This window comes from Lepidochelys olivacea (genome assembly GCF_965140295.1).
Source record: "Lepidochelys olivacea isolate rLepOli2 genome assembly, chromosome: 7".
Classification (NCBI taxonomy): Eukaryota; Metazoa; Chordata; order Testudines; family Cheloniidae; genus Lepidochelys; species Lepidochelys olivacea.
The window spans coordinates 55,299,501-55,313,676 of record NC_140417.1 but is presented as its reverse complement, the minus strand read 5'-3'; the positions used below and the strand labels follow the sequence as shown (position 1 = coordinate 55,313,676).

The following is a 14,176-nucleotide window of genomic DNA, read 5'->3' as shown; positions in this document are numbered from 1 at the left end:
TACAGATGCTTTGATGTGGGCATGAAACCTCTATAGGCTAGGATCTGTCTGCAGGCTCCCAAACAGATTGGAGCCTGAGCTCCAGCTTCTCCAGTCCTGCAACTTCCAGCTGTCTCCTCCTAGCCTAGGTTCTGGCTAAAGGAGCTTTGTGTTAAGTTGCAAGGAGTTGTCTGTTGGCACGAGAGGGCCTGGATCAGCATGTGCTCAGTGGCAGGATGGGCTGCTGTGCGATGGACAGGGCGTGGTGGTGATCTGTCTGTCTAGGAACTTAGATGTCACTTACCAGCATGGTTTCTGAGCACCTCTGCGCATCATCCTCTCCCCCCTGAGAGGCAGGGCCGTGCTTTCCCCGGTGTGGGGGGAACTGAAGCCCTGGAAGTCTGTGACTGAGCTGGAAATGGAAACCAGTCTCCCAAGTCCCAGCCCAGCACCTCTGTCCACTAGACCATCGTTCCTACCTGGGCAACCCTCGGTGTCTTTGGTGTCATCCAGTGAGTCGCCCATGGACACCCCTCTGCCAAAATGGCCCTCAGCCCTGTTGCTCTGTGCCCGACAAATAGGATAGTGGTGTGTGTGTCTTCAGTGCCTCATCTGGTTCTGTTCAGAGCTGGCCTTTCCCCTCCTGAACTGGGAGTCAGGACACCCCTTCACGTCCCAGGAAGGGCCAGCTGATGATCACCGCAGCTGGCTCTGCTGCTGGGTCCTGTAGCCCTGGAGAGCCCTTCTCAGGACAATGTTTAACGCTTTCACGCCCAAGGTGGGATTTTCTGTCTCATGGAGATGCCCTGAGGAAAGCCCATTAAAGAGATGCTGGCAGGTGCGGTTTGGTTCCTTACCAGGAAACTAGCCCAGTCAGTTTCCCATCCCAGATCTCACACCCGAGCAGTGCTGCTGCTCTTGTGTTCCTGGCTCTGAAATACGTGGTGCTGAATGAAATTCATTCTTGTCCCGAGCGTGTTCAAGGAGACCTTCCTTCTCTCCCTTGGGCTGACTTCTGGCCCTATGCCGCCTCGGGGTGTGTGTCCGAACGAGATGGATAGTAAAGCAAGGCTCACGCTCAGTGGAGTGCTTATGGCATATGTTGTCTTCATCCCGCCCTGTCAGGACCTGGTGGAGAAAGTGATGGTGCTGAGCAGGTCCATTGAGATGCTCCAAGGCTCCGCGGGGCCAACCCTGGGCCCTGTCTTGGCAGAGCGGGTCACCCAATATGCCAGCCTCTTGGCATCGCAGGGGTGTTTGGCGGCAGCAATGAGCTATCTACCCCGCAGCTCTGATGAGGTAGGTGAAAAATGGATAGGCGGAGAAGGTGCTGGAGAGTGTTGTATGCTGGCTCTCTACACCGCAACTTCCAACAGGAAGCTGTCGATTCTGAGTAAGGTGGAATCTTTCCCTTGGGGGTGGTGCTCTCCGTTTTCCTTGGGAGCATCATCTGCCTCAAAGAGTCTCCTCTGGCGCCGTAGAGGCCAGGGCAGGTGAGGGGATCTCCGTGCTGCTCTTTGCAGTTCTTGGCAGCTAATAACCAAAAGGCTGTCACTCTGGTGGGGCAGGCATGGGTGGGAGGGTGCTTCACAGGGTTTGGTGATCCACTTTGGAGGAAGGGAAAAAATTGGTGGGCCCCCAAGAGGGAGAAAGCCCTGGAGGTTGGGGAGCCTTGGCACGGCTTCAGAGAGCTCTCCGAACGGAGATCAGGGTGGTGTCTTGGATCCTGAAGCTTGCAGCTTCTCTTTAGACCCCCAGGATTGGTTATCGGCTGCTGTGTATTGATGAAGGCTTCATGCCGCCGCCAGTGTATTGCACCTAGTGGCCTAAGGAGTTATTCATAACCCTAGGGAGCCTTCCACCTGTGGCTCCCGAGGCACTTCATTAAGTCTCATTTTTTCAGTTTCTGATCCAGCAGCTCCGAGACCGTCTCTTCCATGCTCAAGGGGAGAGCATGGGCGATCAGCAGCCTCCTCCTTTCCCCTATGCTCCTGTGCACGTCGGACCAGTTAGCCACCCATTGCCAGCAGCCAAGAGCAGCTCAGCTCCGGAAGCGTCGGCCCAAAGACCAAGTCCCAGGCATCCAGAGAAGGTAAGTCTCAAAGCCTAGTGCCATGCCCAGGGCAGAGAAGCACTGGGGAGAGGGAAGAAGACGGCTAAAGGAGGCTGATGGGATGGCATCTGCCCTCGGGCAGCTTGGCGCAGCTGACTATAGGGCACCCCCAGCTCCATGGTACGAACCGCGTTAGCTGAGGGCTCTTCCTAGTGCTGATGGGCTGAAGAGAGTTTGGGGAAAGACTCGACAGTTCTGGGGCACACGGGTGACCAGCTCTCCCGCGCACCCAGCGTCCTCTTCCTCGTGGAGTGTGGCCTGCACAGAGGACATACCCAGCATGCAATGGTCCATCTGGATCCCATTAGTCCAGACCTCCTGACCTGAGACAGCATGTTTTCTGCAGTGCCCTGGGGTCCTGCAGGCTGCACCTCTGTGTTGAAGATGTGGGGGGCTGCAGCTGGCTCCTTTGTGCTTTCAGTAGGATGGGTGCACCTGTCACGGGCTGAAAATACTGCCTTCCACAGCAGCCAGGTCCTCCAGAGCCAGGTCAAAGCAGGAACCCAGCCGGAAGGGAATCAGCGTCCCCGTCCCTGGCTAAGGGGGTTACTCTGGTCCCTTTCCCGGGGGATCGTAGGGCCCTGCCCGTAGCTAAGGGGGTTGCTCTGGTCCCTCTCCCAGGGGAGCGTAGCCTGAAGGAAGGGGATCTAAGAGAGGGCAAAGGATGAGTGCGTGGTGCCATTGCAGAGCTGGGCCTTCTGATGGGGAAAGAAAGCAGCCAAGCCCTGCACTGGTACGGCCAGCAGCCGCGGCGCTGGCAAAGTGGAGCCAAGCCAAGTGCCTGCTGCCCGACCAGGCTGAGCAGGGCAGCCGTTGTTGGAGTCTCCAGTGTGCCCTTTTTGGGCAGGAGAGGCTAGTGACTAGCCACTAGTCACAAGAGAGCTGGGGCAGCGCCCGGAGTGGCCACAGCTCTTGTTCAAGCGGGACTGCCAGGTGGGGCTCACCGCAGTGTCTCTGTTTCCATTACAGCCCATGTACCAGCCATCCTTCACCCTTCCAGGGTCAGTTCAGTCTTCAGTGCCTTCACTCTTCACGCCTCAGCCAGTGCCCATGGCTCCTCCTCAGGCCAGCACTGCCCCCCCTACCAGTATATACTCCAGAGCAGGAGGCCAGCCCCCTTACAGCCAGTACACCTCTGGCTTAGCACCAGCTACGGTTCCAGGGCCAGGTGAGAATGCGCCAGAGGCACAGCCTATAAAGCCATTGTGTCCATTAGGGCAGGGAGCGGCAGGTGTGCACTTTGGGCCCATGTCAGACTCTGTTCTGTACATGCCATAGTGCTTGCAGCTTGGCTGGGGAGCAGGCTGCTCCGAGTTCCCGTGCACTGCCAATCCCACAGACCTCGCTGCAGCTTGGCCATGTGCTCCTGGCTCGGTCAGGAGCCCAGGGAGAGGCCTCCGGTAAGCTGCGGGGTGGGATGAGGCTTGAGGATGGGCATGTGGGAGAAGGCCGGGCATGTTTCTGAGGGCATAGCTTGGGAGAGGAGGGCGCTTGCCAAAGCGGGAGGGAGGGCATGGGAAACACCCTCCTCCTGGTAGGAGAGGGGCCACCAGCTGACGCTGTTCTCCTTGGTTTCAGCATTGTCCCAGCCTCCACCATTGAGCCTGCCAGGAGCCAGATTCACTGGACCAGCTGCCTTTCCCAATCAGCCTCCTATTTCAGGACAGCCTGGGCCTGTTGCACGCCCTGGCATTCCACCACCAGGATCAACCTCCTTCCCTCCAGCCTCGGTCCCTGCACAGCATCCTGCTGCAGCCTGTCCTCTCCCCATGGCGGGGCAGTCCCCTATGCTTTTCCCTTCAGCTCCTTTCAGCTGCCCCCCGGGTGTGGGCTACCCTCAGGGGGGCCCTGGAGCTCCTAGCATCCCTCCCCCTCCCACCGGTGAGTATAGTTTGTGTGTCTTCGTCCATGCCCATCCCACATGGGATCTGGTAACGAGGGTCTGTTGTACCAGGAAGTTGGCAGCTGGAGCTCCCTGAATGGGCTAAGAGAACTCGTGGCATTAGGGCTGGGGTCGCTGAAGTGCTGAGACCCCCAGTTCTGGTGAAACACTGTTAAGAAGACTGACTCACTCAGGCTCCTCCGCGTTTCCATCCTGCTCCCGACAACCTTGGGAGGAGCTGGCCCGGCACGGTCCCAGTGTGCGCTGGGGAAACCACTGCTTCGGTGGCAGCTGCATTTCCATGGGGACACTCCACACTCATGCTCCGACCCTGGTGAGGGGTCATCTCTCCACTGGCATCCCTGCTTAGCTAATCAGGATGATGGGTGCCTTAGAAGTGCTGGGAGTGGTGGGTTCTCTCTCCAAGGAAGAGATCTTCGCTCACCTGGCTGTGGGATAAAATGCTTCCTTCTGCGGCACTCCAGCTTCCCCTCGCTCCCCATTTCCAAGGGGCTCTCCACTTGTTTCAGACTATCCTGGGCCTTGAGGGTTGTTCGTGGGTTCTGGTGCTGGAACCACAGGCACCAACTTTTGTCGGTGCTGGTGGGTGCTCTCACCCCAACTCCGCCCCTCCCTGCCCCATTGGATCCCTCTCCAAATCCCCGCCCCGGCTCTGCCTCCTCCCCCAAGTGTGCCACGTTCCCCCTCCTCCCCCCTCCCTCCCAGGCTTGCCGTGCATAACAGGTGTTTTGCGGCGCAAGCACTGGGAGGGAGGGGGGAGAAGCAGGACCCAGCGGTGCGCTCAGGGGAGGAGGCGGAGGTGAGCAGGGGCGGGGCAGGGCGGGAAGCTGCCAGTGGGTGCAGAGCACCCACCAATTTTTCCCCGTGAGTGCTCCAGCACCTATGGATGGAGCTGTTTCCCACCAGGTGGCTGGTTTGAATCCAGCCCAGCTGGAGAGTGATGTGAAGTCATTGCCACCTGCTGGCCCAGGAGAAACGAGCTGGTGGTCTTTGACTGGTCCCTGGTGGACAGATGTTTGCATTGCCTGTGACACCATCACACTGGGTTGCAGCCTCAGAGGAGAGGCTGATGAATGAAGGTCATGGAGACCATCCTAGGGGTAGTCCCTGCAGGACATGACTGCAACACATTGTTGGAGCCCAGGGGAAGGCTGCAGTGTTTGTGCCTGAGCTGTATCTTGTGTTGAGCTAGAGCCAGGAGCGTGGCCTCCAAGAGCTGTCAATCCAGCACTGCTCCTCGGAACCAAATTCACCCTGGGGTGCTGAAGGAGGGGTTCCTTGGATCCCCTAACCTGGCATCCAGCCTCAGCTGAAAGGGAAAAGTTCTAGGGTAAGCGGCTAGATTCTTGCCCCCTTAGCTCAGGATGGACCAAACCTTCTGAAATGGTCACTGGGTGCTGTTGGGATGTTACTGATGAACTAGAAGCTTGATGGTGACTCTGACTCCAAAACCTGCCTTGATTTTCAGGTGTCTTCCCCTGGCTAGATCCCCACCCAGATCCTGCAGGCAGTACGAAGAGCAGCCCCCTACCTCTGCGTGGGGGGAGGTGGTCCCGCTGCTTCCAGTGAGATGATGAGATTGCACGCGCGCGTGCTCCCTCGCAGTGCGGTGTCTGCCTCGCACGCCTGGGCAGTTGTACCAGTGGCTGTGCAGGAACCTAGGTGTCAGCATTGCGGCTTGGCACTGGAAAGCCGCACCGAGGGGCCGGCTGGGAGTGCCCGGCATGCGTTTGTGGGAGGTGCAGATGTAATTAAGATGCTGCAGACCTAATGCAATTGGAGCCCAGGAATGTAAAGAGGGGCTCTTGGCCTCCAGCCCCTCTACGGCTTCCCACCCAGCCCTGGAGGGATTGGAGCATGACCCCTCTGTCTCTCTCCTCTCCCCACCCTGGTGTCAGCTGGGCTGGGGAGCAGCTCCTCGTCCTCCTGCACAGCTGACAGCAGATACCACCCCTCATCTTCCTTCCAGCCCAGCACTATGCATCTCAGGCTCCCCGAGGCTCTTCCCAGGTGTGCTGGGGAGGCAGGTCTCTGCTGTGGGTAGGGCTGTCAGGGAGGCATGGATGGGCTGGTTTCCCAGGGGAATTTGAAAGCCAGTTTAAAGCTGCTTGCCAGCTCCCCACCCTCCATCAGCAGACAGGAGTGAGAACTGGGCTGTGGGCATAGGCGCCAACTTCTACTGGCACCACTGGGTGCTCGACCTCCCTTTGCCCCTGGCCCCGCCCTGACTCCAACCCTGCCCTGACTCCACCCCCTTCCTGCCCCCACTCCAACCCCTTCCCCAAAATCTCTGCCCCCTCCCTGCCCCTATTCTGACTCCTTTCCCATATCCCCTGCTCCCCAGCCCCGCCTCTTCCCCCAGATGCGCCATGTTCCCGCTCCTCCTCCATCCCTCCCGGAGCTTGCTACAGCTGTTTGGCGGCGGCAAGTGCTGGGAGGTAGGCTGAGGAGTGGGGACACGGTGCGCTCAGGGGAGAAGGTGAGGCGGGGCGGGGAGCTTGCCTGCCGGTGAGCTTGCCTGCCAGTGAGTGCAGAGCACCCACTAATCTTTCCCTGTGGGTGCTCCAGCCCTGGAGCACCCCGGAGTCGGTGCCTATGGCCGGGGGGTGATGGCAGGTCTAAGTCCCAGTCCCATGTCTGTCGCTGTTCCTGGGTACAATCTGCTGTGAAGCGTCAGCCCCTGCTGCATTCCTGGGCATTGTTTTGCGGCTCTTGCTGTGGGGAGGGGGTCTTGTCCAGTCATCCCTAGTGAGTGTAATGCTAGGTGACTGCAGGAGCCATCTGCACAGAGGGGCCTGCGGGCCCAGAATCCCTTGGGCCAGTCTCTGGAGCTTAGCAGTGGGAGGCTTTGCCTGCCTGGGCATTGGGCTCTTGTGCAATGGCCAGTACAGTATGTAGGGCAGAACTGCAGGAACAAAGGGTCCCCACTACTGTCCCTGCGACAGAGGCACAAACAGCCCTGGGGCTCCGCACAAATAGGAACACCAAGCTTGGCGTTGGGCCATTTGAGATCCGCAGGCTGAAAGCCCCAGGATTTGGGCTGAGGATGAAGTGTGCGAGGTCTCGTATCTCAGGGCACAGATGGTTAGTGCTAATGGGGCTGGGGTGTACACAGATAGCATACAAATACGCTTTCCGGAGAGTGTGTTCCTGATTTCTGGAGTCGGTGCCCCATGGCTTCCCCCTCCCATTTTAGGGCCCAAAGACCCCAGTCGGATCATCCTGCCTGAGCTACTGCGTCACACTGGCGGTAGTGTTTCACCCAGCGATTCCTAGGCTAGTGAAGGGTGGCCGAACTAGATTTAGAGAGCGCCAGACTGTCGTTTGGAGAAATCTCCATTGCTCTCAGAGCTCCTCAGCAACAGGGGGAGGGCTGCAAGCCTGTTGGAGGGGGCCTGCTCATGGCAAAGGAGAATCCCTGGACCCGTCCTGGGCAGGGTTAGTCTTCCCAAGACCGCAGGAAACAAGGTGGTCAGGGTGCACCCAGAAGAGCCTGATGCTGACTGTAAGTTGCCCAGAGTGAAGTAAAAGGCTTCTGGGTAAAGCAGAGTTCATGCAAGGGCTGAGAATCGGGTTGGTCTAAAGCCCTGGAGCAGTGCCAGAATGTGCTAGCCTCAAGTGTCCTTGTGGGCATGGCAGCATTTTAAGACACGGTCTCTTAGGAATCACCAGAGCTAGAAATAATTGCAGACTTAATTAAGCTACTGAGCCGAACTCCTCCGAGAGTGATCCCTGAAACCCGCCGGGAGGAATGGCTGCAGAAGTATTCTAATAATCATTCAATGCACTAAGTACCTTTGCATCTTTCCCAAGTGATTAACAAGCCACCTCCTGTGAGCAGATAAGGATTGGGGTGATTTACTAAGCTGTCGTTTATTTCTAACTCCACTGACTCCTTCGATTTTGTGCCTTAAAACGAGGCTGTACCCACACCAGCTCTTCTCTTAGTAGGAGGGCTATTTGGCTTGTAATGTTGAAGGGCTCCAGTCAATTCTCTGGCCCCCTTCCGGATAGCTACTGTACAATCACTAATCAAGAGAGACTGCCCCAGGAATGTACTACTGAGGTGAAATCTACACTGCGGGTGGGAATGGGTAAACTTTCCCAAGGGCTGGTCCCGAGCCTGCTATCGGAAAAAGAAAATCTCTCTTCCCCCACCTGCCCGCATTTCTGCCAGTGCTCCGGACTGCCCCTGTGTGGTGTTCCTTTTGCTGTCGCTGTCACCCACAGCATGGAGCTGTGTCCCCGGTACTGCACAGGCCATGTTCTGGTTTTGTGGGAAGCCTGGAACTTGGCTCTGGACCTTGGAGCCCTTGAACACTGCACACATGTTGGTTCAGTCTTGGCGGTAGAAGTTTGAAGCCAGGGTAGAGATTTGGAAGCTGCGGACAGTTGAAGTGGAGGGAGGGATAGCTCAGTGCTTTGAGCATTGGCCTGCTAAACCCAGGGTTGTGAGTTCAATCCTTGAGGGAGCCATTTAGGGATCTGGGGCAAACATTGGGGACTGGTCCTGCTTTGAGCAGGGGGTTGGACTAGATGACCTCTTGAGGTCCCTTCCAACCCTGAGAGTCTATGAAGTGCTTTTCTTGCGCCAGTGGCATGAGACATAGCATGGAAACAATCCACAGCCCACACATGTGCTCCAGTGCCTGAAGCCAGAATTAAGGGACTCCTCCGGGGGGAGCAGGGGATCTCAGACTGTGGCCTGTGGACCCAAAGTTGACCACAAAGCCTTTCCACGAAATGTTCTGCAACCCAAACAATGGGGGTTGAAAGGGGAGGTGGGTCTAGGCCCAGGCCCTTCCACTTACAGAGCAGTAAGAGATTGAACCCCACCACCTTGGAGTTCTCATCTAGTCTCATGCCTGTGTCTTGCTTTTTGTCCCCACAGGTCAGGAATCTTGGAACGATCCCTCTGCTCTCAGGGGAGGCCTTCAGAAAAAAAAGGTAAGCCTTGGCCAAAGCATCTGCCTCACTGTACCTCCAGGGACCGCAGAATGAATGAATGGCCCCTCTCCACGTCCCTGTGTCACTATCGCCGTCCCCACTTGGCAAATAGGGGAGCAGAGACATAATTGATTTGCTTGAGGTCATGCAGTGAATGACCCAGGTCTCCCAGCTGCCCGCATAGTTCCTCTACCAGGGTGCCAGCCGTCTTCGCTTGGCTTCCCAGGACAAGTGTTTTTGCAGTGTGCATTTCCCTACAATGGCACCTCGAACACCATCCTCTCTGCTGGCCCTCTCCCTGCTGTGAGTGCCGCTCTGCTATAGCACCTGGGTGGAAAGGTGGAGGCTGCTAGTGCGGTCTCCCGCCTCGGTGGGAGCCAGGATCTTCTTCTGAGAATGGCGCTGTCGCTAAAACACAGCTTTCAGACCAAAGCCCCTCCCTCTGCGTCCACGAGAGAAACCAGGCTAGAAGCCTGCTAGCACCACCAGATTTAAACATGGTGATTGGCTGTGCCCCGGCACCACCCCTACAGCACCTCCTGTTGGAGTAACCTTGAGCTCCCAGTCACCAGTGCGGTTTACTGCCTTCTGCGGGAGACCTTTGGCTGGAGTTGCTGTGAGCTCTCCCACAGCCAAGTGGCCCTTGCAGTGACTCCTTCAGCGGGATCTGTGAGCTGAGATCCCCCACAGCAAATGCTCCTACACCATTTCCATCGCTGCCTCCTGCTGGCTGGTGCAATAAGCAGCCCTCTGGCACACTCCCCCCCCCCCCCGCCCCTTTTGTGCTGAGCAGATGCCGGGGGCTTTCTGGCAGCTTGGCTGGGAACCTGCTTCAGGCTGTGCTCACTACAACAGGATTAGCCTCTCGTTAAAGCCATCTCCTTTTGATCTAGCCTGGTTGGAGCGAATCTGTCCTGACTCCCTGGCTTTCCGGGGGTGGGGTGAAGTGTCTGCAGGAGACGCTCCCCCACCACCCCAGGTCCTGGGATTTTCCCTGAGGCTTGGCGCTCTGTGCGGCTAATCTCAGCATTCATGACTCGTGCCGCGGCAGAGCCGAGTCGGCTTTCTGGGGAGCAGCGGTGCCTGCTGCGGCACATCCGTTTGAACGATTTCAGAGAGCCCAAGGGGTTTCTCCGTGCAGCCCTGGTCACCGGCTGGGCATTGGGGGCCTCCCGCTCTCATTCTGAGGGCCCTCGGGGTTTAGAGAGAGGTGCACATTGTTTCCTCGTTTGGGATTGCTCTGCAGATTCCCAGGCTCTTGAGCTAGCAAAGATGATGAATTTGGCCTGGGAAAGTGCAGGCAACCCCCCGGTTCTCTGAAGTCGTTCAGTGGCAGCACTGAGTCCTCTTTTGCTGTTTTCTGTTCCCTGGTAGTTGTCAGAGAAGTTCACCCCTCCAGCTCCAATCACAGCTCCAGTAATGAGCCTCCCTACAGAGCCACGGGCCCTGCTGCCTCAGGTTCCCAGATCCCAGGAACCTGGCCAGGCACCCCCGGGAGCACCCAAAGAAGGCAGCATGCAGGTAACCCAGGGGCATCACTCACACCCCAGACTCCTCGCAGGTGTGAGGAGCAAGCTGGCTTGTAAGAGCTTTATCGTTTGGTGACACTGGGGCTTGGATCTGTCTCTTCCCCACCGTAGCATGGCCAGGACCCCAGGGACCGCTCCCTGAGCTTTGTAGGAAATGACCGCGTTCGGGCAGGGCAGGGGAGGAGGGAGTGAGCCATGCTGCGTAAGCAAGTCAAGAGGACCCCAGAGGGCTGCAGGCTGTAGGGGAACAAGCTGCAAGTGCAGCCATGTGTTCCCCACAGTGGCAGGGGAGTGAGCTATGGGGTGTGGAGTTCACCTGCCCTGGGCTCAGCACGCTGCCGTTGGCTGCTTTTCGTTTGGTGTCAGTTTCCCCAGCTGCCCACAGAGAGAATCGAGAGGAAGGAGCTGCCCCCGGAGCACCAGGGGCTGAAGACCACCTTCGAAGGGCTGGTGCAGCGCTGCAGTGCCGTCGCCACCGATCCCGTGAGTTGCCTTTGCAGCTGCTCTTCCTCCCGGGTTGATCTCATAGCTAAAGCACAGGGCCAGGACTGGGGTCTTGTCCCAGCTCAGCCGCTGACTTCTCTCCCTGCCTCACTCCATCCACTGGTGCTGCTTCTCTTACCAGGGGATTTCCTCTTCCTCTTCACTCCCCCCCACCCCCCCCATGCTCTACTGTCTTTCTATGCCCTTCTCCTTTCCTGCAGAGCGGATACTTCCGCCCCTGCTGAGCCTCTGCCACACAGGCCCTTCCCAGGGGCTTGTTTGTCTCCCCACGGGTCTCTAGAAGGGATGGGGAATGGGCAGGGGAGAAGTGAGGCCAGGGCAGGATATTGCTGGGAGCAGCCGGGCAGAGGCTGCCCCTGTCCAGCCTTGCCGTCAGGCCCGCCGGACTGTTTCTCGAGCAGCTGCTGTGGCCTGCGTGCTGTGGAACAGGGTGGTTGCTCAGGGCTTGCAGTGCGGCCGTCTGGGCTGCATCTCTGGAGAGGGTGGAATGGGCCAGTGGCATTACAGGCACAGCATTGTTGGCAGGTGCAGTGGGGGGATGTTTCCCATGGGGCACAGCCAGGGGGTGCTCTGGCGGTGCTTGTCACGGTCCATGCCAGGACTGTTTCAAGCTGAGCCAGGGGTGCAGCTGTTTGCAGAGCAGCCTGGGAGGAGATGGGAGCAGATGTGGCATGGAAGGTTCGCCCCTGGCAGAGCCCGTGGTGAGGATTTCTCTTCACTTCAGAAAACCAAAAGGAAACTGGAGGATGCGGCGCAGCGGCTGGAGTGCTTGTACGAGAAGCTCCGGGAGCAGGCCGTAAGTGTGCAAACCCCTCCGCTGGCTCCAGCGCCCTCCTGCGTGCCCATCCTTGGCCCCCTTTGCAAAGAGCTGTGCTCTCTGCGTGGCCCCCTAGAGATCCGTGACCTTTAACTCCTTCACCCCATCCCTCAAACCAGCTGAGCTCCCCTTCTTCCCCAGCGCCCCCACAGCGGCGCCAACTCTGGCCAGCGTGGGGTGCAGGAGCCGTGTGGCTGGGGCGGGGTGCAACGTGCTGCTGTTACAGCATCAGGAGAGACTCCTCGTGTGTATGTCAGACAGCCACTGACCAGTCAGAGGCCACTGGCCTCTCTCCTCCCCTTGGGCAGGAAGCAAACTCCCTGACAGGTGACTCAGCAGGGTCTTGGCTTAAGGCTGGGACTGGGTAGCTTGATCCACCAGAGAGGAGCAGGGAGAGGGTCCCAAGGGCCGTGGTGAGGCTGAGGGGTGGGGATGGCCCTTCAGGCCCCGTCACTGAGCAATGCCTACCCCAGCTATAGGTGCCCATCTGGTGTGTGGCTGGCGTGGGGGGCTTACGGGTACAGCGTGAGGCTGAGGCGGCAGTGCTCCTTCCCGCAGCTCTCCCCTCACATCCTGATGGGGCTGCACGAGATGGCTCGCTGCATGGAGGCCCGCAGCTACCAGCAGGCCCTGCTGGTCCACACCCAGGTGGTGGGCAGCAGCAGCTTCAGTGAGGTGTCTGGCTTCATGCCCATCCTGAAAGTCCTCATGACCGTCGCCAGCAAGCTGAACGTCTAGCGCCTGGTGCGGAGGCGGGGGGCACCATCGCCGTGGAGACCGAGCGGGATGGCGAATCCGAGCGCTGCGCTGCAGGCTCCCTCCAGCTCCCGAGCAGCGTGTGGGAGCCAGGCCAGCCCCGTTCCCCTGGAGAGACCCCATGGGGGAATGACTCTTTCCTTCCCATGGCTTGTCAGTGTTTGTATGGCCGGCCAGGTTGCACTGAGATCCGCCCAGAGCAGCTGTGTGTCTGCTCCACCCCCGGCCCCATACACAGATGAGAGGAGACTTGGCCGTTTTCAAACTGAGGCTGGCCCCCTTGGCCCTCTCCATGCCCCCTCACCCTCTAGGCCGATGGTTCAGCAGGGGCACGTGCTGGCCTCTGCTCTTCAACTGCCTTCTCCTCAGCACCCTGCACCTGGCTGCCTTTTCCTTACCCACCCCCACTGTGCCCTTTGAGCGCCTCTCTCCACACCTGACCCCTTCCGCGTCCTGCCCCGGTGCTCTCTGGCTCCCCTGCTCCTCGTGGGGAGCGCCGGGTGACTCTCTGGGCTCCCTCACAGCATGCAGTGTTTGTTCGGAAAGCTGCACTGACTGGCCCCCAGCCTCACATGAGCACCTGTCCTGCTGCCAGCCAGTATTTTGTGAAAGCCCCTAGGCTGGGATTTCAGAGCTGGCTAGGGGATTTTGACACGTGGGAGATGTGCTAATCCCCTAGCCAGCTCTGAACACTTCACCCTAGATGGGGAGGGGCCCCAAAGCTGGGGGCACAGTGGGTCCCTCCCAGCCAAGTCTGGGACACATCCCCTTCATCCTGCAAGGCCCATTGGCACAGCAAAGGGAGGGCCCTTGCTGCAGGGAATGGTGCTGTCTGAGCCGGAGGCCGTGCTGAGCCCTGGCTTGGCATTCAGCTGGCGTTGGCTCTAGTGAACCCGAGCGGTGATGGGGCCATGGGGTTGGCTCTTGGGGGCACAGGGTATTTCAGGGTATATCTCGTGCTGCCCAGCCCCCTGCTGGTGAAGCCCTCCCCTTGCGCTGTGACGTTCCATGCTGTTTGACACCCCTGCTATCCAGTGCAGGGGCAGCCTCTCCCTCCCGCCAGTTGGATCGGGAGCACCCCTGCTGAATCGGGGTGCTCTGCTGGGATCCTCGGGGGGGGGGGGGTCTCTCTCCCTCGCTGTGTCAGCACAAAGTGCCTCAATAAAGCTGCTTTTTGTGAAATTGGCATTTCATTCCTTGGCTCTGGGTCTCTTCCCCCCCTCCCCCCCAGCTGCTTATGAAGAGAGATCCCTTTGGGGAAGCTGCCAGTCTCAACAGGGCTTGAGGGTCATCTCTGCCTTCAGGGGCAAAGGGCAGAGCCTGGCTCTGCAGCTGGCTATTGGTTTGGGGCACTGCTGCAAACTGGATGCTTCCCTTGTGGGTTTGTGCTTCAGCGTTTTCTCAGGCATGCTGGGAGCCCAGGCTGCCTTGGTTACAAACCACTTAGAGTTGTAGCACAGAGACAACACATGTCCCCTGAGTGCTCTCCTCCACTATTAAACCATCTGTCCTCACCAGGCTGGGGGGCCTGGGCTGGTTTGGGGCAGAGAGTGATCTTTGGGGTTTTGCACTAGTGAGCACCACCAGGTATATTACTGTGCAAGCTTTGAGCTTGTGTATGAGATCCT

General features: G+C 58.6%; 1 protein-coding gene across 4 annotated transcripts in view; it reads left to right on the top strand.

Moving 5' to 3' along the window:
• Positions 1-13,730, top strand: part of SEC31B (SEC31 homolog B, COPII coat complex component) — a 39,952-nt gene extending 26,222 nt beyond the window's left edge. For 3 of the 4 annotated variants that reach the window (XM_084633568.1, XM_084633570.1, XM_084633569.1), the window contains exons 18-26: positions 1,105-1,278; positions 1,883-2,071; positions 3,062-3,260; positions 3,671-3,973; positions 8,887-8,942; positions 10,317-10,463; positions 10,838-10,954; positions 11,700-11,771; positions 12,351-13,730. In XM_084633568.1, the coding sequence (XP_084489694.1) occupies positions 1,105-1,278; positions 1,883-2,071; positions 3,062-3,260; positions 3,671-3,973; positions 8,887-8,942; positions 10,317-10,463; positions 10,838-10,954; positions 11,700-11,771; positions 12,351-12,530 (1,437 nt within the window). In that variant the 3' untranslated portion in view covers positions 12,531-13,730. The remainder of the gene's footprint in view (positions 1-1,104; positions 1,279-1,882; positions 2,072-3,061; positions 3,261-3,670; positions 3,974-8,886; positions 8,943-10,316; positions 10,464-10,837; positions 10,955-11,699; positions 11,772-12,350) is intronic. The other variant, XR_014712354.1, reaches the window with a different exon arrangement.
• The last annotated feature ends 446 nt before the right edge of the window (positions 13,731-14,176 follow it).